The following is a 26563-nucleotide window of genomic DNA, read 5'->3' on the forward strand; positions in this document are numbered from 1 at the left end:
GAGAGATAGAGAGAGGGAGAGAATGGGCAAGGAGAGACTGGGTGAGGAGAGAGTGAGAGAGGTGAGTGGGAGATGATGGAGTGAGAAAGGAGAGAGAGAAAGGGAGGGGAGAGTGGCAAAGAAGAAAGTGAGAGCGGGAGATAGTGGGAGCGGTGAGAGAGTGAGACAGTGGTAGAGGAAGAATGAGAGAGTGAGGGAGTGAGAAAGTGGGAGAGGAGAGTTGGGAGAGTGAGGGAGAGTGGGAGAGGCAAGAGAGAGGCAAGAGTGACAGAGTAAGAGTGGGAGAGGAGAGAGTGAGAGAGGACAGCGAGTTGAAAGAGGGAACAATGGGAGAAGAGAGAGAGTCAGAAAAACTGATAGCACTGGGTGAGAGAGGAGAGAGTGAGAGAGCAAAAGGTAAGAGAGGATGATGTGAGAGGAAAGACAATGAGAGAGCGGAGAAAGTGGGAAGGGAAAAAGGCAGACAGGATAGAAAAAAAAATTAAACAAAATGGAACCATAAAGAATTGGGAGAAAATACAGACGATGTAGAGAAAGTAGGAATACAGAAGGGAAAATTGAGAGAAAAATCATGAAAAACATAACAAGCTTTTTGACAGGCGGGGTGATTAATACTTAGTCATATCCCGCACCACCTGCTATAACTGAACATTAGGAACAAGCTCCAGTGGAATTAACTTCCAAACGAAAGAGAGAGAGACGTGAGACAGGATGAATAATGATTTAGAATAGGGCAGAATAGAGAGAACAATCAGCAGGAGGAAGGGGTTCAGGGCCAGAAAGCAGAGGGTGATTATACACTCACCACTGAATCAGACTAACATTAAAAGCGCAATTGCAAATATGATATCAGAGGAACAGTTAGGAGGGTTTGGGTTGACTTAATTCTTTCTGTACGGAATTGGGAAAATTGTGTTTTTTCTCTCAATGTTGAAACAGACATGGCACATTTACAAATTTACTCTGATTTAGATGGACGATGCGAATCAATTACTGGGAAAGAGCAGAAAGAAAAGAGAGCAGAGTGTGGGTGTGAGAGAGAGCAGAGAGAGAATGGGGAGGGAAGAGAGAGACAAAGAGTAGGACAGAGGAGAGAAAGAGTAAGAGAGGAGACAGAAAGAATGAGTGGGAGAGAAAATGGGTTGAGGACAAAAGAAAAGGAAAACAAAAAAAAACTAAGGGGAGGCAGAACAGCAGAGATTAAAACCAGAAAATGCTGGAGAATCTCAGCAAATCTGGCAACGTCAGTAGGGAGAGAAATTGAGCTGGTATTTGGAGTCCAATATGATTTGTTTTATTTGGAAAGTAACAGAGAGTGTGATTGAAAACAGTATGATTTAATGTTCGGCAGTATGTACAAAACAGAAACCCCAGTGGGAGATCAAAATTCCATTTCATTCTCTCAGTCATAACCTACAACAAATAAATTAAACTTTAAAAGCACTCCGGTTGTGGTCTCCTTTCCGTTTTGAATTATCTAAAGCTGCTGATCCCAGGAAATAAACAGGTCATATAATGACCAATTGCTCCTAATGCCATCAAACACAGGCAACTGAAAATGTACCACATTTTTAAAATAAGCTTTCACTTCCAAAGGTACTGAGGGAAGGCTGGTTAGGGTCGATGTCCGCTCTGGAACCTACTTGTCAATCAAATAAGGCTGCCAGGAACTGATAGGGGGGATGAGGAAAGTATCTGTTAATTGTGCTAAAAGGCAGCTGCTGGCATATTTGGGAAAAGACTGACTGGGGTATGTATCACTTCTGAATTGAACATGGTCAGCAGCAAAGATTTCCCATACATTGACTTAGGGTCTCACTTGGAGTTGGAAGAGTGTGTCCTGTTCCGGTCACCCTGCTATGGGAAAGATATTATTAAACTGGAGAAGGTTCAGAAAAGATTTACCAGGATGTGGCTGGGAATGGAGGGTTCAAGCCAAAAGGAGAGTTTGGGACCTCTTTCACTGGAGTGTATGGCGTTGAGGGGTCTGAACTTATAGAGGATTATAAAATCATGAGGGTCATAGATAAGGTGAATAGCAAAAATCTTTGCTCTAGGGTGGGGGAATTCAAAGCTAAGGGGTATATTTTAAGGTGAGAGGAGAAAGATTTAAAAGGGACCTGAGGGGCAACCTTTTCACACAGAGAGTCGGTCACATGTGGAATGGACTGCCAGAGGCTGTGGTAGATGTAGGTACAGTTACAGCATTGAAAGCACGTTTGGATAGGTACATGGATAGGATAGGTACCTGGCTAGGATAGGTACATGGATACATTAGGTACATGGATAAGACAGGTACATGGATAAGATAAATACATGGATAGGATAGGTACATGGATAGGATAGGTGCATGTATAAGATAGGTACATGGCTAGGATAGATACATGGATAAGATAAGTACATGGATGGGATAGGTACATGATAAGATAGATACATGGATAAGATAGGTACATGGCTAGGATAGGTACATGGCTAGGATAGGTACATGGATAAGATAGGTACATGGATAAGACAGGTACATGGATAAGACAGGTACATGGATAAGATAGGTACATGGATAGGATAGATACATGGATAATACAGGTACATGGATAACATAGGTACATTGATAAGATAGGTACATGGATAAGATAGGTACATGGATAGGATAGATACATGGATAAGATAGGTACATGAATAGGATAGGTACATCGACAAGATAGGTACATGGCTAGGATAGATACATGGATAATACAGGTACATGGATAAGATAGGTACATAGATAGGATACATACATGGATATGATGGGTACATGGATAGGATAGGTACATGGATAAGATAGGTACATGGATAAGATAGATACATGGCTAGGATAGATAAATGGATAGGATGGGTACATGGATAGGATGGGTACATGGATAGGATAGATACATGGATAAAATAGGTACATGGATAGGATAGGTACATGGATAAGATAGGTACATGTATAGGACAGGTACATGGATAAGATAAATATATAGATAAGATAGGTACATGAATAGGCCAGGTGCATGGATAAGATAGATACATGGATAGAACAGGTACGTGGATAAGATAGGTACATGGATAGGATAGGTACATGGATAAGATAGGTACATGGATAAGACAGGTACATGGATAGGACAGGTACATGGATAGGACAGGTACATGGGTATGATAAGTACATGGATAGGACAGTTACATGGATAAGATAGGCATGTGGATAGGATACATACATGGATACGATGGGTACATGGATAGGATAGGTACATGGATAAGATAGGTACATGGATAAGATAGATACATGGCTAGGTTAGATACATGGATAGGATGGGTACATGGATAGGATGGGTACATGGATAGGATGGGTACATGGATAAGGTAGGTACATGGCTAGGTTAGATACATGGATAGGATGGGTACATGGATAGGATGGGTACATGGATAGGATAGATACATGGATAAAATAGGTAGATGGATAGGACAGGTACATGGTTGGATAGGTACACGGATAGGATAGGTACATGGATAGGACAGGTACATAGATAGGACAGGTACATGGATTAGATTGGTACATGGTGAAGATAGGTACATGGATAAGATAGGTACATGGATAAAATAGGTCCATGGATAGGAAAGATACATGGATAAAATAGGTACATGGATAGGATACATACATGGATAACATAGGTACATGGATAAGATAGGTACGTGGATAGGATAGGTACATGGATATCATAGGTACATGGATAGGATAGAAAAATGGATAGGATGGGTTCATGGATAGGATAGGTACATGGATAAGATAGATACATGGCTAGGATAGATACATGGCTAGGATAGATACATGGATAAGATAGGTACATGGATAGGATGGGTACATGGATAGGACAGATACATGGACAGGGTAGGTACACGGATAAGATAGGTACATGGCTAGGATAGATACATGGATAGGATAGGTCCATGGATAGGATTGACACATGGATTGAATAGGTACATGGATAGGATGGGTACATGGCTCGGATAGATACATGGATAGGATGGGTACATGGATAAGATGGATACATTGATTGGATACGTTTAGATGGATATGAGTCAAATGAGATGGTTCAGTTTAAAGAACATGAGTTGGGCCAAAGGATCTGTTTCTGTGCTGTATGACTTCATGACTCTAAAAGCCTGGAGCATGGATGTCAAGAAGAGCAGAGATCTGAAGGCCAAGGTGGGTACAATGACAACATTTAAAAGACATTTGGATAGGTACATGAATAGGAAATGTTTAGAGGGACATGGGCCAAACACAGGCAAATGGGACTAGTTTAGTTTGGGGAACTTGGTATGGACGAGTTGGATTGAAGGCTCTGTTTCCATGCTGTATGACTCTCTGACTCGATAACCTGTTGGCCTTGCATCAATAGCTACCTTGACATGGAGCCTGAGATTGCGGCCAGCATTCATTCAGCTCACATGATGTAGCCAACAGAGTTCGCCGCACTCTTCGGAGGGTGAAAATGCTGGGAATCCGTGCACGCTTGTGTACTTCTATACCCTATACTGTCTCTTGGCAGGAGATAGTCAATCTTCATTTACAGCAGTGGGGATGAGGACTGTTTCACCATTGCTGTGGCCTTGCATGTGTTGCCCATGCTCTTGCTACTAATGGAGGATGATGCTAAGGATAGAAGCCTGGTACACGTGAAGCTTTACATTGTTGGTTAGTTTTCTGTCAGTCCATTTAATCTCTTGTGTTTTGCAAGACAACCAGAGCCTTGGTAAACCCAGTACTGAGTTTGGCATCGAGTGATACGTTGCTGATAATTGTTAATCCAATTGTTGACTTGAAGCTGTCAGTACGGACCAGAATAAGATTTTTGGTGCTGGTGGAAGATGGTAATCTTGGTCTTTCAGAGGCTGATTGTCTGTCCAACCTACTTGCAGCTCCATAAGAGCCAATCTACAATGTTATTGCAGGTGAAATACAAAACAATGTTGCCTCCTCAGCAAACAACAGCTCACAGAATAGGGCATCATCAGTTTGGTCTTGGTGCACAGTCTTGCTAGGTTGAACGGCCTTCCATCAAGAAACTGGGAGTTATTAGCAGCATCCCTTAGTAGCACAAGCTGGGTATTGATGAGACCGCAACTGTGCACTTAAGAAAAGATGTAATTGCATCAGAAGCCATGTGGAGAAGGAAGTTCCTGCAATGAAGATGTTCCTTTATGAGTCAAAATTCGGAGATGCCGGTGTTGGACTGGGGTGTAAAAAGTTAAAAATCACCCATCACCAGGTTATAGTCCAACAGGTTTAATTGGAAGCTTTCAGAGCCACTATCACCTGATGAAGGAGCATCACTCCGAAAGCTAGTATGCTTCCAATAATATTGGACTATAACCTAGTGTTGGGTGATCTTTTACTTTATGAGGAATGGGTACACAGGTTGAGCGAGACAGAGAAAACATCACCCTCCAGTGGAGAGAACAATTCAAAGAACTCCTAAACCAGAATGCAATAATTGATGAGAAGTTTGAGGGAATTTCCGAACTGCCAATGGAAGATAGCCTTGGACTCCCTCCTACTATGACAGCTTCCATTAGACACATGAATAATGGAAAAGCTATCAGGAGTAGATGATAAATAATGGAGACCTTCAAACATGGAGGAGCTGACCAAAATGTGAAGCTGTGGACATGATTTTCACTATTTGGCAACCGCAAGAGAAATGCCAGGGACAGCACCACCACTCTACATCGCCTTCATCAATCTGACCAGAGCTTTTTGGCTCAGTCAGTCTAGAACTGTGATGATACTAAAGCTTTAAGAGATGTATTTTGTCCTGACATTGTTTTAAAGAAAGGTTTTAAGACAGAGGTGCTGAGGTGTTTTTAAAAGTTTGAACAATAGAAGCAACCCAGATGAGTGTGGTCAAGCTCCCACAAAACCAGGATTTTTCATTTTAGCTTTCAATGGTTGTTGCTGGCTCTCAGCAGGGTTTGGAAGTTGCAGTTCATATCTCTCCCTCCTGTACCATCTCTCAGAGCTTTCTATGGTGTTGTCCTGCTGCTGGAATTGCATGTGAGACAATCAGTTTTTCTGAATTTGTCTTTGTCAAAGGTGTATTTATGGAATGTTACTATGGATGTAGGCTTGCTCGCTGAGCAAGGTTCATTTCCAGATGTGTCATTTCCTGTGGTGATGTTATTTCCTGTTCTTTTTCTCAGGGCATGGTAGATAGGGTCTAACTTGATGTGTTTGTTGATAGAGTTCCACTTGGAATGCCATGCGTCTAGGAATTCTCGTGCATGTCTCTGTTTGGCTTGTCCTAGGATGGATGCGTTGTCCCAGTTGAAATGGTGTCCTGCCTTATCTGTATGTAAGGATACTAGTGAGAGAGGGCCATGTCTTTTTGTGGCTAATTGGTGTTCATGTATCCTGTGTCATGTATCATGTAACACCAACTAGCCACAAAACGACATGACCCTCTCTCACTAGTATCCTTACGTACAGATAAGGAAGGGCACCACTTTGGCTGGGACAACACATCCATCCTAGTCTAGGTTAGAGTGGTGCTGGAAAAGCACAGCAGGTCAGGCAGCATCTGAAGAGCAGGAAAATCAACGTTTCAGGCAAAAGTCCTTCATCAGGAATGAAAGCAGGTAGCCTCCAGGGTGGAGAGATAAATGGGAGGGGAGTGGGGCTGGGGAGAAGGTAGCCAAGAGTACAATAGGTGGATGGAGGTGGGGATGAAGGTGATAGGTCAGAGAGGAGGGTGGAGCAGAAGGAAGATTGGCAGGTAGGACAGGTCCTGAGGACGGTGCTGAGCCAGAAGGTTGAAACTGGGGTAAGGTGGCGGGAGGGGAAATGAGGAAACTGGTGAAGTCCACATTGATGCCCTGGGGTTGAAGTGTTCTGAGGCAGAACAAAAAAACCTCTCTCCACCTTGGAGGCTCCCTGCCTTCATTGAAATGACATCACCAACCCAAAGAAACCCAAACATATCAATAAAAAGCAGGAATCATGAACAGTGCTTTGCCTAGAGGCCCACTGAAGATGTTACCTAGTGGGGTGACAAAACGTATGGAAATGAACCTTCCAGCTCAGTGAGCAAGCCTACATCCAGAACCTCAACCTGAGCTACAAATCTTGCAAAACACGCTAGGATGTTACTATATTGGAACAGTTAATTAATCATAATAACAATATCTATTATTTTGTTAAACATTTTGACAGAGTTATAATTAAGCCAATACTTTTCTTTTTCTTTTCTTTTGTTATATTTTACCTATAGCATGTGAATAAAGAATAGTTTGACCAGTTGAAATACATCTAGACTGCAAAGTGAGGGGATTTGGTCTGTTCCATAACAGAAGACCCTGTCAAAGACCAGCTGTTCCAATATATTCATCAACATCTTCCATCTCTTCCACATTAGTGATAGTCCTCTCTGACTGTAACATGACAGAATCCTTTGAGATCAGAACAGTGGTCAGGTAGGGATGTGACACTTTGTCCACCCTTTTCACCTCCTTCATCACCGCCATTCTTCATTTTGTTAAGAATAAGCTTCTCAGAGTCACAGAGATGTACAGCATGGAAACAGACCCTTTGGTCCAACTCATCCATGCTGACCAGAAAGCCGAAATTAATCTCGTCCCATTTGCCAGCTCATACCCTTCCAAACCCTTTCCTATTCATATACCCATCCAGATGCCTTTAAAAATTACAATTGTACCAGCCTCCACCACTTCCTCTGGCAGTTAATTCCATACGCTCACCACTCTCTGCATGAAAATATTGCCCCTTCAGTCCCTTTTAAATGTTTCCTGTCTCACCTTAAACCTAAGCCATTTTCTTTTGGACTCCCCCACCCCAGGGAAAAGACCTTGACTATGCACTCCATCCATGCCCCTCATGATGTTATAAACCTCCAAAAGGTCACCCCTCAGCCTCTGATGCTCCAGCAAAAACAGCCCCAGCCTATCCAGCCTCTCCCTATAGCTCAAACCCTCCAATCCTGGCAACATCTTTGTCAACCTTTTCTAAACCACTTCAAGTTTCACAACATCCTTCCTATAGCAGGGAGATGGGACTTGAACACAATATTCCAAAAGTGACCTAATCAATGTCCTACACAGCCATAATATGCCCTTCAACTCCTATACTCAATGCACTAACCAATAAAAGCAAGCAGACCAAACGCCTTCTTCACTATCCTGTCTACCTTCCACTTCCAAGGAACTATGAACATGCACTCCAAGTTTCTGGGTGTAGAAATTTTCTACAAGATGGACAGAAAGTTTTTCAACCTCAGCAAGTTGAAACCCAAGAAGATGACACTGGCTTCTTTTGTTGAAGGTGACAACCTTACCTCTGCTGTCTCAGAAAGCCTCACATATCATCTTGGCAGAAGCACACAGAAGAATTGGTCTCAGCCTCAATCTCAAGGAGGCTCGAAACGTGTCCCAAGGTCAAGTTGCATTCCATCCTTCTGTTAAGGGAGAAATCCTCTCAAATGTAGAACATTTCTTTTGCCTGGGAAGCTACCTCTCATCTAAGATTGACATCAATATGGGGATTCAACATCACATCCAATCTGCAAGAGTTGCCTCTGGATGACTAAGGATGAGAGTCTTCAATGACATTGGTGTCCATGCTGTTACCAAGACCTTTGTGTGTAAGGCACCTTTCTGACTCTCTATATAGCTCCAAAGCTTGGACTACAAATGGATGCCACCTCAAGATCCTTGAGAAGAACCATTAACAGCCAATAGCACTAGAATCAAGACATCACCTTCTAAACCCATGACCACTTCCATCTAGAAGGACAAGGGTAACAGACATACGGGAACACCACCACCTGCAAGTTCTCCTCCAAGCCACTCACTACCCTGAATTGGAAATATATCACTATAGTTGGGTCTAAATTCTGGATTGTCTCCCGAATGGCATTGTGGGTCAACCTTCAGCAGGTGGACTGAAGGTTGACCCACCTTTGCAAGGGCAAATAGGGATGGGCAATAAATGCTGACCAGCCAGTGATACCCACGTCCCACAGAATGAATTTTTAAAAATGCTCATTCTAAACCAACTCCACTGGATCTGCCACGTTCTCGAATGTCTGCATTCCAACTGCCAAAGCAAATCATCTTCACCCAGCTCAAAGGAGGCACTCAAATGAGAGAAGGACAAGGGAAGCATTTCAATGACTCATTGAAAGCTACCCGCAAGAAATGCAACATGGATATCAACGCATAGGAGACTCATTCAGAAAAAAAATCTAATTTGAAGGAAGTTCCGAGATGAAGAAGCACAATTTTTCAAGACTACCCATCTGCAAGAGAAAGTTCAGGAAATGAACTGGAGGAAAGAATACCAGTGACCTCAAGGAGAATGCCAGGTCCTGAAAACACCTGCCAAATGCATGGTGGGCGGTGTGGCTCTTGGCTTGGGCTCATCAACCCAAAAGGACCCACAGAACCCCTGACTTGTGCCATGGAATATCTTAGGTGGACAATCATACTCATTAGGAGAAAGTGGGGACTGCAGATGCTGGAGATCAGAGTCAAGAGTGTGGTACTGGAAAGACACAACAGGTCAGGCAGCATCCAAGGAGCAGAAGAATCGATGTTTCTGGCATAAGCCCTTCAATCATACTCATTAGCAAGTGACTGCTGATGACAATGATGGCAAATGTCAGTCAACTACTTCAGAGTTCATGCCCCTCCCTTTCCTCCATCATCAGGTTTAGAAATGTGATATTCACTGATGATTGCACAATTTTCAGCACCATTCATGACTTCTCAGATAGGGAAATAATTTTGGTTCATATGAGTCAAAGCATATATAATATGCTACTTGGATTGATACATGGTAAGTAACATTTGCATCACAATAATCTCAGCAATTACCATCTCCATCAAGGGAGAATCTAACTATCAGCCCTTGACATTCAACTGCATTACCATTGTTGAAACCCCATCAATATCTTAGGAGTTATCACTGACCAGAAACTGAATTGGTTCAGCCATACCAATACCGTGGCCAAACCGAATAAATACTTGGAATCCTGATTAAATATCTCACCCCTTGACCTTCCAAAGCTTATCCATCATCTACAAAGCACATGTCAGGATGAATGCAGCTTCAGCAATACCCAGAAAGCTCAAAACCATCCAGGAGAAAGAAACCCAATTGATTGACACCCAGCCACAAACATTCAATATCTTTTCTCTCTACCATTGATACATAGTAATAGTTGAAGCAGGCACTTTGCATGTTTGCCTTCATTGCCCAGACCATTGAGTGTAGGAAACAAAAAATTGTCGAATATCATAGTGGGTCAGGCAGCATCCATGAAGAGAGAGCAAGCTAAAGTTTCGAGTCTAGATGACTCTTCTGAAGCATCTGCTGTAATTTACTCTTTTACTGCGTATAGGAGTTAAGACATCACAGTGCCGTTGTACTAGATGTTGGTGAGGCCACTTTTGGTGTAATGTGAGCAGTTCTGGTCTCTCTACTGTAGGAAGGATATTATTAAATTGGAAAGGATGCAGAAAAGATATACAAACATATTACCAGGACTGGAGAGTTTGAGTTATAAGGAGAGGCTGGATTTCTTTTCACTAGAGTGTAGGAGGTTGAGGAGTGACCTTATGGAGGTTTATAAAATAATGAGGGGCATAGATAAGGTGAATAGGCAAAGTTTTTTTCCCCCTGGGGTAGGAGAGTTCACAACTAGAGGGCGTATTTTTATGGTGAGAAGAGAAATATTTAAAAGGGACCTGAAGGGCAACGTTTTCACACAGAAGGTGGTTCATGTATTAAATGAACTGCCAAAGGAAGTGACAGATGCAGGTGCAGTTACAACATTTGAAAGACCATTGGACAGGTGCATGAATAGGAAAGGTTTAGAGGGATAGGGAGCAAATGCAGGCAAATGGGACTAGTCTGGTTGAAGAAACTTTGTCAACATGGATGGGTTAGGTCTGCTTCCATGCTGTATGACGCATGATTCTATCTACAAGATGCATTGCAGCAATTCACCAAGCCTCCTTAGTCAGCATCTACTGTCCTCTACCATCGAGAAGAACAAGGGCAGCAGATATATGGGAACACCATCACCTTCAAGTTTCCCTTCAATCCACTCCCCATCCTGACTTGGAAATGAATCCGCCATTTCTTCAGTGTAGCTGGGTCAAAATCCTGGAATTCTCGCCCAGACAACAGTGTGGCTGTAGTTACACCACCAGTAGTTCAAGATGGCTGCTCACCATCACCTTCTCAAGGGGCAATTAGAGATGGACAATAAACGCTGACCCAGTCAGAGACACTCAAAGCCTGTCAATGAGTAAATAAATATCCCACCTCTAAAACAAGAGGTGGGGGTGCCGGGTGCGGAATCCTAGTCAGGACCAATAAAAAAACTACTCAGTACCCAACACTAAATACCAACAGAGCTTACCAACAGTTTTCAGCTTCTGAAGTAGTCATATCAGATCAGAATTCTATCCCCCTTTAAAAGCACTGTGTGTGACTCTACGCCAAATGGTGTTCAGGATAGCGGCTTACCAGCACCTTCTCCAAGGTAAATAGGGAGAGGCAATAAATCTTGGTTCAGCCAGCAACGCCCCACATCCCGTGAATGGAATAGAAAGGAAACCGAATTAAAGTCAGACGCGATTCAAAACCCACATCTTATGTGAGGGGAGACTAAGAAAGTGACTGTTCTCACGCTGCGAATCCCTCGCAATGAAAGACTACATTCCCCGGGGGAGGGCAAACCAGAGTCATCAGCAAAGACATCGACGCCCCGCACAATGCGGCAGAACAGTCTCGACTGATTCGGAATGTAACAATCCGTGCCCTGGTTAGCGTGGGGCAGGCCAATGCCGACAGGGAAATGGATTTCTTAAAAGAATTTAAACAAAACCGAACCGGGCCAACAGAGCGGAATGTTCTGCATTTCCTCCAATGGAGTGGAGGATTACATTATTCTCACAGATTAGAATAAAGATGTTTGCACATAACGTTCAATTTATAAATTCAACATATATACGGGCAGATGGATACCTGTGGAAACATTGTATTTTACACATAGAGAGTATATATAGGGTTTATTCTATACATTGGTGGTATTGCATATAAATGAGCATATCATGTATACGTGTAACGTTACTACTATAACATAATATAATATTTATAAATAAATGACATACTTGAATATCCAGACTTCACTAATGCTAAACTGTATTGCAGTAATACACTGGTGAGCAGCTTAATTTTGGTGCTCGGTATTTGACATATTTTCATTTTATTTTGATCCAACTTTCTTCTCTGGCGTAATCATCTGGAAACCCCACTCATGTTAACTGGCGTGTTCTAGAAACGTCCTTTGGTTCTCTCGGGAAACAGCTTTTAATCAGATTCAGCCGAAAGTCTCGCTATCGTATATATATATATAAATATATATATATTTTAGTGTTCGTCCCTCATTATTCCTTTGTCTGGAATTTGATTTATTTTTTTCTCTCTCTCTTTGTCTCAAATTTTATTTTAGTTTTCGGCCGAGATTGTATCTGCATGAGGACCAGACTGAATCGCAGTGTCCATGGTTGTCTAGGTGTCTTCTTGCAGCTGTGCCCTTCCTCTATTGTGAATGGAGCCGAGATTTCATTCATGAAATCCGGGGCTGCGGGTGATTTCCACACGAGAGGCTGGGGATGAATGAACCGATGACGTCAATGCAAGGTGACGTCAGGGGGGGCGTGGAATCAAAGGGGGGGGATGTTCCCAGAAAGAGCATAAAAGCCACGGGCGCTGTCCGCGGTCCTGAAACCCACGGAGCCTGATCTACGGACGCTGTCCACGGTTCTGAAACCCCACCAGAGTCAAGAAACTGCAGGCGCTGTCCACGGACCTGAAACCCACAGAGCCACGGGCTGCTGTCCGCGGAGCTGAAGCCCCAGCTGTCAGATCCACGGGGGCTGACGGTGGTGCTGAAACCTACAGTGTCTAATCCGCGGGCGCTGTCCGAGGTTTTGAAACTCTGACAGCTGGAGACCCCAGACGCAGAGCCGTGCCCAGCAAGCATCCCGACTAAATTCTCCTTCACCCTCAGACACCGAATCTCCCAGGTAAGAGCTACTGGAGCCCAAACATCACCCGAGAGAGCAAATCTCAAACGCCCACAGTTGGTGCGAAATCTCCGAATTAAATGCGATCAGTCAAACGGTGAGCAAATAAATTCCAAGGTGGTGCAGACAGTTTCCTTTTGACAGTCACAAATCTACCAAAACAACAACAAACAGAAAATATTCACCTTATTGCAGGGCATTTAGATGTATAATCATTTTTTTAAATGAATAGAATTATTTTTAATGTATTTCATGGAATGTTGCAATTTGTGAAATGTAACCAATTAGTACAATGCATTAAGTTATCTCATTATAAAGATTTGCACATGAGGGAATCTTAATTGGGAAATCAATAATTATACACAATTGTATGTTACTGATGTTCAATGCTTATTTTGTGTTTATGTATTCTCTATATAAAAACATTTGATATATGTTTTTGTGCATTCTCATTATATGTTAATGCATATGTTATAATGTATATTTATTGTTTTTATATAGTTATGTTTACAGATGGGGAACTCTCCAGTAACACATACAGCAGAGTCGGCATTAGCTTGCTTGTTTCACAATGTAGACTACAGTTTCGGGAATCACTAAAATACCTCACTCATTCTTGAAGTGCATCCATTTCCCTGGCAGTGAATGGGAATGAACTGGTTCTGTCTGCGTGCATCAGGAGGGGATGGGCAATAATCCTGGACAGCCACATTCTGGCTGAATTGTGTGCTGTCAGCAGCTCCAGTCTCTGGCAGCAGCACAAATGGGATTCCCCTGTTCAGGGCTGGCCTTTAGGTTGAGTCCTGATCCGAGTCACATATCTCTGCCTTGCTTCTTTCAAAATTCAAGTGGCTGGACACTTACCATGCATACAGACTAATAGAACGAGAGAGAGAGAGAGAGAGATGAGGTGGTTATTACGTTAATTGATAGATAGATAGACAGACAGACAGATAAATGGATAGCAAGAAGAGATGGATAGACAGACAGATGTATTGAGGTAAATATGCAAGCATCGTTATTCTGGTGTCAGACCAGTTGCGTTGGTGCACTAACCATTACTGATGTGCTAGCTCACTCCCAGTGCAGGCGGCAAGTTTTCTCCCTGTCTGCAGTTACCAGATTAAAATGAATGGACAACTGAGGCAGAATCCTAGATGGAGTGAGTATTCAGGATAGAGTGATGTCTTAGACAATGACATCCATACACACACACACACACAGAGCTGAATGTCCCTTCCAAGGGAAAGGACACCCCTCCATTCCAATCCCTGCACCATTCAGTAGCTTAGAGCTGTCATGGCCCAACAGAAATGCCTGGAGTTGCTGTGGTAACCAGGAGGCTGCAGACGTGGACAGTCTTAGGAGACTGCAGATCAATTGGTTGTCATGGTAGCAGCTACTGATGTCCTGCAGCTTGGCCGCTGTATGCAAACCCTTTCACTTCAGAACACATTTATTCTTCAAATCGGAAAAAAGGAGAACATGGACCGCCTGTGATTCTTGGCCATATCCTCGGAAAGTTCCCCTTACAGCTGTGAAAAGGTTTCATTGTCAGTTTTCACATTCATCTTGAATAGAAACTGGCAAGCTTGCCAATACAATACAAATCTGCTTATCCTCCTTGAGCTATAGCTGTACAGGTGGAACTAGACTGTGCATCAGTGGAGACAGACACAAAAGCACATATGAGACACTTAGAGAAAGAGACACTCAGTTGCACACATACAGAGATATATAAACCATTGTGCATATATAGTGATAACACACAGACACACATGTAGTGAGGTATTTATGCATAAATGCATTTAGTTGATATACACATATCTATATCTATCAGAGATATATACCCAAAGACACATATACACTAAGATATATGCACACAGATGACATATAGAAAAATGTACATGCAGATAAGCACACATATAGAGAAACATTCCAATGTAGGAAAAGAGGAATACTTACACCAACACATATGCAAAGATAGCTACAAACAGACATAAAGAAAGACATACAGAGATATAGAGAAATATACAAATGGACATATATACAGAGATAGCTACAAATAGACAGAGAAAGACATACATACAGGCATCTCTAAAATCATAACAAAACATATACATACATATAGACACGCATTAACTCATGTAGAGAGAGATGTACGTGCAAATACACATTATGCACAGATGAACACATACATATGCTTACAGAGGGATATGCATACAACACATACAGGTATACAAGTACACAAAAAGGGAGACAGAATGTGGCATTTGCAGGATGGTACAAGGAGCAGAGATACAGCGATAACTGAGACTATGAAATAAGGTTTATAACACAGACAGACAGCAGGACAACACGTCAAAATGAAAGAATAGGGAGCGACAAACAGAAGGGGGAAACAGCAACGCAGAGGGAGAGAGATTTTGGTGCTCATGAATATGTGGAAGGGAACAATACATAATATTAGGGAGAGAAAATGTGCATGAGTAATGATGCCCTGAGTTTGTTCACCTGCCCAGATCCTCTTTTCCGACCTTGGTGTCATCCTCGCTCTGTCTGTATGAATCTTAGTGTTTCTGTCTCTTTCTGCTTATTCTTAATGGTTTATTTCCAATTCCTCTCACTGGTTCCTCTCACTCACTTTCAATATCTATCTTTGTGTCTCAATCCCTCATTCTCTCTCTCTCTCTCAGTCTCGGTGGTAAGACCTTTTCTGAATTTGTATTCCTGCTTCATTGCATAATTATCCCCCCCACCCCATCCCACCCTCCCTCTCAATGTCTCTGCTTATCTTCTACTATCACTCTGTCTATGTATCGGGTGCATCTCCCTCTTTCCTTTTACTTGGTTAAATTACAATCCTATCCCTTTGTGTGTTCTCTCTCTGCTTTCGTTGTCTCTTTGCCAATCTACACAACCATCTTTCTCATTTTATCTCTTCGGCTTCTTTTCTTTCTTTTTATTATTTTTTTCTTGTTCCTTCCTTCTTTCCTCTCTTTCTCCTCCAGGATTTATGCCTACATCTTTCTCTTTGTCTTGGTCTGTCTCCATCTTGCCAGCTTTCTCTGTTTCTGTCCCTGGGTTTCAGTGTCTTTGTCCATCTCCTTCAGGCCAAAGAAAATCTAAATAGCCAAGGCACCTTTTCATGCCAAAGAGAATATCCAGGGTCAAGCCAGTGATCAAATATGCTGCCTGCCATTCACCAGATTTACTTATTGTTTAAAAATGGGATTGTCACAAAAACAGAACTCACAGAAATTCACAGCACACAATTTTTTTTTCAGTGACAGGAGGTGTGGGTATTGCTGGCTAGATCACCATTTCTTGCCCTCCATTACCTTGGAGAATGAATTCATTTGTCGAAATATATGGTGCTGGAAAAGCACAGCCAGCCAGGAGGAGCGAGAGAGTCAAACATTTCAAACATAAGCTCTTCATCAGGAATGAGGGGGGTGGCATAAGTGGGGAGGGGGGGGTGCTGAGAGATAAATGGGAGGGACGTAGGTCTGGGGGAAGTTGGCTGGGAATACGATAGGTAATGGAGGTGGGGGGAGTAATGGTGATAGGTCAAAAAGGAGGGTGGAATGGATAGGTGGGAAGGAAGATGGACAGGTAGGATAGGTCATGGGGGCAGTGCCGAGTTGGAAGGTCCGCTCTGGGATAAGGTGGGGGGAGGGGAAATGGAGAAACTGGTGAAATCTACATTGATCCCATGTGGTTGGAGGGTCCCAAGGTGGAAGATGCAGCATACTTCCTCCAGGCGTTGGGTGGCGAGGGTTTTGTCCAGACCAAAGGGGTAGCTATGGGCACCCACATGGTGGGTGCTATGCCTGCCTCTTCATTGGGTACTTGGAACAATCCACCTTTCACAGCTCCTCCAACACCATTCCCCACCTGTTCCTCTGTTAAATCGATGACTGTAGCGGAGCCATCTCATGCTCCCCCAAGAAGGCTGAACAGTTCATCACCTTCACCAACACCTTCCACCCTGACCTCAAATTCATCTGGACCATCTTGGAACACCTCCCTCCCCTTCCTGGACCTCTCCATCTCCATTTCTGGTGACAGACTCAACATGGACATCTATTTCAAACCCACCAACTCCCACAGCTTCCTGTACTACACTCCTTCCCACCTTTCCTCCTGTAAAAACGTTATCCCTTATTCCCAATTCCTCTGCATCTGCTTCCAGGAGGACTAATTCCACCGTAGAACATCCCAGATGGCCTCCTTCTTCAAGGACTGCAATTTTCCCTCCCATGTGGTCAATGATGCCCTCTAGCACATCTCTTCCACTTCCCATACCTCTGTCCTTGAACCCCACCTCTCGAATCACAACAAGGACAGAACACCCCCTTGTCCTCACCTTCCACCCCACCAACTCCAGATGCAATGCATCATCCTCCACAGTTTCTGCCACCTAGAAATAGACACCACCACCAGGAATATATTTTCCTCCCCACCCCTATCTGTGTTCCGCAGAGACCATTCCCTCCGTGACTCCCTTGTTAGGTCCACGTCCCCCACTAACCCATCATCCATTCCCACACCTTCCTTTGCCACTGCAAGAAGTGCAAAATCTGTGCCCACACCTCCTTCCTCACCATTGTCCATTCTTCCACATCTGACAGAGATTTCCCTGTAGTTCCACACACATCATCTACTGTGTCTGTTGCTCTCGGTGTGGTCCTCTCTACATTGAGGAGACATGACGCTAACTTGTGGAATGTTTCAGAGACCATCTCTGGGACACATGCACTAAATAACCCCACTATCTTGTGGCTTTAACTCCCCCTCCCACTCCACTAAGGACATGGAAGTCCTGGGCTTCCTCCATCGCTAAATTCTAGCCACCCAACGCTTGGAGGAAGAATGCCTCATCTTCCGCCTTGGGACCCTCCAACCACATAAGTTCAATGTGGATTTCATCAAATTCTTCATTTCCCCTCCCCTCACCTTATCCTATTTCCAACCCTCCAACTTGGCACCACCCTCTTGAACTGCCCTACCTATCCATCTTCTTCCCACCTATCCACTCCACCTTCCTCTCTACCTATCACCATCAACCCCCCACCTCCATCAACCTATCACATTCCCAGCTACCTTTCCCCTAGCCCCACCCCCCTCCCATTTAGCTCTCAGCCCCTCTTGGCCCACCACCTTCCCCCCCAATTCCTGATGAAGAGCTAATGTTTGAAACGTTAACTCTCCCACTCCTTGAATGCTGTCTGAACGGCTGTGCTTTTCCAGCACCACACATTTTGACTCTGATCTCCAGCAACTGCAGTCCTTACTTTCTCCTAGAAAGAGGCCATTTGGCCCATTCAACCTCATCCCATTCCGTACTTCAAGGTCAAAAAATTATTCTTTGTTACATGATGAGGGTTTCTGCCTCTACTGTTCTTATATGTCTCAGTTCTCTGCTTCCACCCTTCCCATTCCAAATGCCCGACTGACCCCAAATTGAACCCCTCCACCCACACACCCTTATGTGTTCACATCCACTATAGGTACTCCCTACCCACACTCTGTATGCTCCTTATAATTTTATATCTGTCATGGTACTTGGAAGAACACAAAACTCCCAGACGATCCAGACTTTGTTCATATCAAGCATCCATCAATCCTATTTGATCTGGATCTGTGTTTAATTAGCACCAAACGAGCCTTGCCTCCTCTAACAGGTAACGAAGGTTGGATTTGGGTGTCACACGGCAAAATATACTTGCTGTCACAAAACACTGATGATGAGCAATGCCACTGGACATCTCCATTTGAAGATCTCTCAATGTAAACAATTATATTCATGGAAGGGCGTTGAGAAAACAAAGTACTTCAACATGGGTGCAGGGGCAAACATCTCTTCTGTAAGTCACCTTAAAATCTGAGAATACGTATGGCAGGAGTTACTAATCTGTAGAGCTGCGCTCTAGGTCATGGAAATGTACAGCATGGAAATAGACCCTTCAGTCCAAATTGCAGCATGGCGTCTCAGTGGTTAGCACTGCTGTCTCACGGTGCCAGGGACCTGGGCACAATTCCCGCCTCGGGCGACTGTCTGTGCAGAGTTTGCACATTCTCCCCATGTCTGCATAGGTTTTCTCCAGGTGCTCCGGTTTCCTCCCACAATCCAAAGATTGAATTGGCCAGCCTAAATTGTCCAGAGTGTTAGGTGCATTAGTCAGGGGTAAATGTTGGGAAATGGGTCTGGGTGGGTTACTCTTCGGAGAATCGGTGTGGACTTGTTGGGCCAAATGGCCTGTTTCCACATTGTAGGGATTCTAATCTAAACTCATCCATGCCAACCACATATCCTATATTAATCTGATTCCATTTGGCTCATTTGCCTCCAAACCCTTCCTAGTCACATAGCCATCCAGATGCCTCTTAAATATTGTAATTGTACCAGCTGATGTTTGACTCTAAAGCATTAGTCGGTGTAGTAAATCTATCTTCCTTTTGTGTTTTTGCATCCGTAGCCTTCTCTCCCCTCCCCACTGACCTTGCAAGGATGGCTTGGCTAACCCACTCACCGGCCGCTGTTGTCTTCGCCCTGACCCTCATGTTGCTCGGCGCTGTCAGAGCTGGCCCCCTTACAGATGATGGTCACATGGAACACCAGTCCCCGGACAACCTGAAGGAGAGCGGACAGACCCCTCATTACCAGGGCCAGGGGCTGTTCCCAGAGAACGGGAAAATGCCCGAGGGCGAGGTGGAGCCGCTCAAGAGCCATCAGGTCAGGTCCGCTCCCTCCCAGCCCAAGCCGGAACCCAGTTACGATGACGAACTGTTTAAGGACGTGGACGCCAAGACCCTGGCGGCCATTTTGCTGCAAGCTTTGAAGGTGGACACAGACCAGCCCAGCACCAGGGAGGAGCCAAGGCAGCACGATGGAGTGGCACCACCCTCCGCCGACCTCGGGTCACCAGAGGTGGAGGCTAATGACTTGACGGAGAATGTGAAGAGTAGGACCAGAGTGGGAAAGACCCAGAGGAGCCCCATCTCACAGGAGAATGAAGAGTCATACTGGAGGAACGGGGAGGACGGAGAAGACTCCCTGACCCCACAGAACATCGACAGGCTGGAGACAATGCTGCAGGACTTGGAGAGATACAGCGCGACCACAAAAAGGGAGAGGTCCAACACTGCCCAGTTCTCACTAACCAAGGGTGACCAATCAACGGAAAATGATGTGCTGAGAGACCTGGATGCCTTCGAAGAGCTAGTGGGCAGGAAGGAGAAATACTCTGACTATGAGGAGAGCCAGGAGGACACCCGCGATAGAGTGAAGTACAGCTCCAAAGCCCCAGAGGTTAGCAGGAGGAAGAGTGGCCAGCAGAGGGCAAAGGATAGAGCATCTGACCTGTTGCTGCAGTACCTACTAAAGGGGGAGTCCAGCCAGGAGGAAGAGGAGGAGGAGGAGGAGGGGAAGGTGAGAGACAACAGGGGGAAGGTCGGAGGAGACTCAGAGGACAGCGCCTCCCAGGAGAAGAGGTCAGATGAAGACGAAGATGAGGATGAGGATATCGATCCCCAGACCATCGACAGACTCATCGAGATATCTAGCAAGCTCCATCTGCCCGCCGACGATGTGATTGACATCATCAATGATGTGGAAAAGAAAAGGAAAGATCCAATGGAGAGGCTAGAGAGCAGATATGGGGCATCATCCCGGGACAGGTACAAGACCCCAGACAGCAATTACCTTCCCCATCATCGGCCAGAGAAGACCAGACACCATGTCAACAATGAGCTGAGTCTTCAGGATCTCCTGGGTGCTAATAATGCTCTAGACTATGACAGCATGGCTTACCCTATCCCCAGGAGGTACCGTCTCAGGCCAAATGGTTACCCCAATTACATTCATCCCAGAATCTCCCAGCCTCGTTACCGCCCCTATTACTACCAGCCTCCACCCCCAGTTTACCGAAACAAGGAGTACTACGAGGATGAAGCCAATGAGGAAGAGCTGGAGAACTACATTGAGAAGATCTTGCTCAAGCACCCAGAGGTCTTCCAATAGAATGAAAGGAATGATTAAAAGGTCCAATCATTGGTTCATTTTCCTCCCACTCCCCTACCTTCCAACACCCCCTCCCCACCTTTTTTTCGTATAGATTATCAGTTTGTTAAGGTTTTTCTGCATGAGCCAGGCAAATGTGAGGAAACATCAATTCCCCCACTGCCCTGACTCATTCCAAACACAGCCGTGCACCCCATCTCACATCACTCCTAACCCCGCACCTCCAACCCCACTCCTCCCCTGACTGGACCAGAAAGAGAGCAGTTGGCAGGACCAAGGTGAAATATTTTTGTACAACACCCTAGGCTCAAGGAGGTTATCCCCATCTGAACAGTGATGGCGATCATGTTGTGTGTGTGTGTGAGTGAGTGTGTGTGGGTGTGCGCATGCATGTGCGAGTGTGTGTGGGGGTGTGAGGTGCCCTGACTCATTCCAAACACAGCCGTGCACCCCATCTCACATCACTCCTAACCCCGCACCTCCAACCCCACTCCTCCCCTGACTGGACCAGAAAGAGAGCAGTTGGCAGGACCAAGGTGAAATATTTTTGTACAACACCCTAGGCTCAAGGAGGTTATCCCCATCTGAACAGTGATGGCGATCATGTTGTGCGTGTGTGTGAGTGAGTGTGTGTGGGTGTGCGCATGCATGTGCGAGTGTGTGTGGGTGTGAGGCGTGGTGAGGGTGTGTGTACGTGTGTGGGGGGTTGGGTGTGTGTGTGGGGGGTGGGTGGGTGTGTCTCTCTGAGTGTGTGTGTGTGTGCACGTGTACATGCGAGTGTGTGTGTGGGGGATGTGGTGAAGGTGTGTGTGTGAGCATGCGAGTGTGTGTGGGTGTGTGTGGAGGTGGTTGGGTGTGTGTGGGGGGGAGGTGGGTGGGTGTCTCTGTGTGTGTGGGTGAGTGTGTGTGTGTGTGTGGTGGAGGAATCATCCCTGATGGCAAAGAACACAGCCATTTGACCCATCATGGCTTTGCTAGCCCTCTTTGGAAGCAATTCACGTGGTGCCCTCCCATCCCACCTCCAGCTCTGCACACACTCTCCCTCTCTCAGAATATGTACAGCTCAGAAGGAGACCACTCTGCCCATTTGTGCCCCAGCTGGCCTGATCCCATTTTCCAATACCTTGTCCATATCACTCAGGGGCACGCCCAGGCCTTTCTGTGATGAGCTGGGGGTTGCTCCCTCAGGCAGTGACTTTCCAACTCCAGTCAGCCGCTGAGTGAGAAATGTTTTCCCCATCGGCCCCTTCCACTCACCACCCACTTTAAATCGATGCACCCCCCTCCCAATCATTGACCCCTTTGCTAAGCAAAGAAAAGGAGATCCTCCCTTTTTCTCTTTATCCAACCTTGCACATCTCAAGCAATTACATTATCTACCACTGCTACCCATTTTTCAAAAAAAGAGGCATGTACTGGGTGACCCATGGCTTAATCTGCGTGTGTGTGTGTGTGTCTGTATATGTGTGTTTGTGTGTGTGTATTTGTGCGTCTGTTTCTCTGTGTGTCTGTCTATGTGTGTTTGTGTGTGTCTGTATTTGTGTGTTTGTGTGTGTATTTGTGTGTCTGTATCTCTGTGTCTGTATATGTGTGTTTGTGTGTGTCTGTATTTGTGTGTTTGTGTGTGTCTGTATTTGTGTGTCTGTTATGTGTTTGTGTGTCTGTATGTGTTTGAGAATGTTTGTGTGTGAGTGAGCGTGCTTGTGCATGTGTATGTGTTTGTCTGCATGTGTGAGAGAACATATGTGTGAGTGTGTGAGGGGTGAGTGTGAGTACATATGCGTGTGTGTTTGTGTGTATGTGTGATTGCGAGTGTGTGGGTGTGTGCATCTGTATTTGTGTGAGAATGTGTGTGTGTGAGAGACAGTGTTTGTGCGTGAGAGGGTGAGTGTGAATATGTGCGTATGTTTGTGAGTGCGAGTATGAGTGCGTGAGTTCACGGGTGTGTGTGTGTGTGAGAGAGAGAGTGAGTGAGTGTGTGAGTGAGTGCGTGTGTATCATCAGTATTAGGGCTACCCCTCACCACTCCCTTGGACACTGGTGCATAGCAAGGGTCACTTTACGAAAAGTTGTTCCCCAGCGCTGGACGGTGCTGTAGACTACACTGACGTCAATGGCATCACTTCCAGTCGCCCTGACAGCGTGGGGGCTGTAGCTGAATGAATCCCCTCAGTCCCCTGGAGGAAGTTTCTCTGACGCTCACTATAACAAAATCCTTGTGGAATTTTCAGTCGAGTTGGACTTCACGGTAATGCGATATGTGGAGACCCGAGCAGGTTACAGAAGTGAGGAGTCTGCCTGGAGAACAGGAACCTGATTAGGGAGACCATCAGATCAGGACAGCGTCTGCATGCACTCTGACAGCAGAGTGTCAAACACATGGTGTTAACCCACCCACCCCTCCCCCAATTTAATGTACACTTCTGTCCCCCTCCCTCCCCGCCCCCTCCAACACACACACCTTCCAGTTTCCATCCCCCACTCAAAATACCCCCTTTTCCTTTATATTTATTTCGAAACGTTGAGCTGAGGTTTGGAAGTGACGCCTGTTCTGAAGGGACGCGTTGACCAGGGGAAGCCGGCTACAGCAGAGTCTTTGTTTAAAGGATCACTTCTCCGGGGCCGGGCTGCCCTTGGCGTTTAGACAAAAAGGAGGCGGGTTTGTTTCTGGGGTTGGGGGGAGGGGGGTGTGGTTGGGAGGGGCCGGTGATAGGATCCGATCTAGCCTCCTGCCGCCTCCGCTGCCCCCAGGATGTCGTGGTGGGCTTCAGATGAAGAATGAATGGAAATGGGTGGGGGAAGGGGAGGGGATCGTGGTGGGGGAGGGGGAGGGGGAAACTTTCTATTGTGCCCCTTTGTAAAATTCCCCGAGTCTGTGAAAATGGTTTCTTGGAGTGTACCCCAAGTCTTGTTACGTACCTGAAGAGAATACAGAGTCATTTGATGTTGCAGAGTTCGATGTTTTTTTGCATTTAATAACAGTGACTGTTGTAAATAGGACGGCAGGGGGAGGGGGGAGGGGAAGGGGTGGGATGGGGCGGGGGGGGGGTGGGTGGTGAAGTGGTTGAGTATTAGTTTTGCAATGAATAAAAAGCACATATTTTATTCAACAGTGGTCTTTTTGTCTTAACGGTTGCACTGAGTTCGGGGCAGCGATCCTCTTAGGATCGCCTTGTAGAATATCCAATAGAATGTCATAGCTCCTGCCCCGCTCTGGGGTTGGGAGCAAGTGGGCTGTCAAATGCGTATCAGCATCCAGAGCAGGCCATTCGTCGCCTCTGGACTACCCCGCCATTCATTAAGGTCATGGCCAGTCTGATTGTAGTCTCAACTCCATCTCCTTTTATGCCCCTCATTTCCACCCCCCCCCCCCACCAAATGGAACTTTCCAATCCCTGTTTTTCTCTTGACTATCTACCCCTTGCCACAAAAGTATTCATTGATCTAACCCCCACTGTTCTTCTTGTGATGGGTGTTTGGAAGTCTTACCCCATGTTGTGAGAAAATGTCCTTGTCTTAAATGAGAAACCCCTTTATTTATAAACTGTGACCCCCGCAACCCCTCATCTTTCTTTCTGGTTTTCCCATGACCAGGGAAAACAAAGACCCTGTCAAGTCCCCTCGGGATTTTACACACTTCCAGCATTCCTCCAAACTCCAATGGGCACACACCCCAGACCTTTCCTCATCAGATGGTCACCCCTGGGTTTTCATAGGGAAAGAATCCGTAATAGACAAAGCACACAATAGAATCCACTGTGAAGGCAAAGAAATAGCACCTTTTGGATGGCCCCTTACCCAACGAAGCCTGAGGAAACCAGGCACCCAATTTATGCAAAGCAAGCTCCCAAAAGCAGCATGGTGGCACTGATCCCAGTAAAACTGTGTCTTGCGATCTCAGCGGAGGGCGGAGACTTCGGGCTGGAGGTGGAAGTTTCTCTTGACCATCGTCAAGGTGAGGCGCTGAGAAAGCATTTGCATTTTCCAAAATACTTTTGAAAACAAAACACCCAACAGAGCTGCATTGCATCTGCCACGGATTCTGCGGTTGCGTGGAGTACAATATGGAGTTGCAAACGGTCAGTAAAGGAAGAGTGCATCTCATCCAGCCACACCCGTAGAGGCATTGGAGGGAATCAAGATGCACAAAAGGAAATGTGGTCCAGAAATGGAAACCCGCAGCATAGAATTGGGCAAATTGTATGGGATAATGGTGCTGAAGGGATTAATATTCATATTAACCCATGCTACTGCTGTCTCTCTCTCTCGCTCTCTCTCACACACACACATACACACACACACACAAAATGTGGTTGGAGAATCTAGCTTTTGGTGGGAACAGGTATATCTAGCTAGCTCCTGAAAGTTCAAGTGATTATACCTGACCAAATGTTGCTAAACTTGCTGTTACCATGGAATCATTCAGCTCGGAAACAGACCCTTCAGTCCAACTAGTCCATGCTGACCATAATCCCAAACTAAATTAATCCCATCTGCCTGCTCCTGCCCCATATCTCTCCAAACCTTTCCTATTCATGTACTTATCTAAATGTCCTTTAAACATTGTAATTGAATCCACATCCATCACTTCCTCTGGAAGATCATTCCATGTGCGAACTACACTCTGTGTAAACAATTTACCCTTCATGTCTTTTTAAAATCTCTTTCCTCACACCTTAAAAATCTGCCCTCTCATCTTGAAATTCCCCCATCCTAGGGAAAAGACACCTGCCATTAACCTTATCTGTATCCCTCATGGTTTTATAAATTTCTATAAGGTCACCCATAAAACTCCTGCGCTCCAATGAAAAAAAGTCCCAACAGGTATATCAGCTAGCTCCTGAAAGTTCAAGTGATTATACCTGACCAAATGTTGCTAAGCTTGCTGTTACCATGGAATCATTCAGCTCGGAAACAGACCCTTCAGTCCAACTAGTCCATGCTGACCATAATCCCAAACTAAATTAATCCCATCTGCCTGCTCCTGGCCCATATCTCTCCAAACCTTTCCTATTCATGTACTTATCTAAATGTCCTTTAAATATTGTAATTGAATCCACATCCATCACTTCCTCTGGAAGATCATTCCATGTGCGAACTACACTCTGTGTAAACAATTTACCCTTCATGTTTTTTTAAAATCTCTTTCCTCACACCTTAAAAATCTGCCCTCTCATCTTGAAATTCCCCCATCCTAGGGAAAAGACACCTGCCATTAACCTTATCTGTATCCCTCATGGTTTTATAAATTTCTATAAGGTCACCCATAAAACTCCTGCGCTCCAATGAAAAAAAGTCCCAACCCATCCAGCCTCTGCTTATAACTCAAACCCTCCATTCCCAGCAACATCCTGGTAAATCTCTTCTGAACCCTCTCCAGTGTAATAATATCTTTCCTGTAAGAGG

General features: G+C 45.1%; 1 protein-coding gene and 1 long non-coding RNA gene across 4 annotated transcripts in view; one reads left to right on the forward strand and one right to left on the reverse strand.

Annotated features, from left to right (window-relative positions):
- Positions 1-12039, reverse strand: part of LOC122544326 — a 36684-nt gene extending 24645 nt beyond the window's left edge. For all 3 annotated transcript variants that reach the window (XR_006310319.1, XR_006310320.1, XR_006310321.1), the window contains exon 1: positions 11460-12039. This is a non-coding gene — a long non-coding RNA (uncharacterized LOC122544326). The remainder of the gene's footprint in view (positions 1-11459) is intronic.
- Positions 12040-13039: 1000 nt separating this feature from the next.
- On the forward strand, positions 13040-21566 carry LOC122544325 (neurosecretory protein VGF-like). Its single transcript, XM_043683499.1, has 2 exons — positions 13040-13131; positions 19614-21566. Exon 2 carries the CDS (start codon positions 19646-19648, stop codon positions 21155-21157), a length of 1512 nt encoding a protein of 503 aa, XP_043539434.1. The 5' UTR covers positions 13040-13131; positions 19614-19645; the 3' UTR covers positions 21158-21566.
- The last annotated feature ends 4997 nt before the right edge of the window (positions 21567-26563 follow it).

This window comes from Chiloscyllium plagiosum, chromosome 48, assembly GCF_004010195.1.
Source record: "Chiloscyllium plagiosum isolate BGI_BamShark_2017 chromosome 48, ASM401019v2, whole genome shotgun sequence".
Taxonomy (NCBI): domain Eukaryota; kingdom Metazoa; phylum Chordata; class Chondrichthyes; order Orectolobiformes; family Hemiscylliidae; genus Chiloscyllium; species Chiloscyllium plagiosum.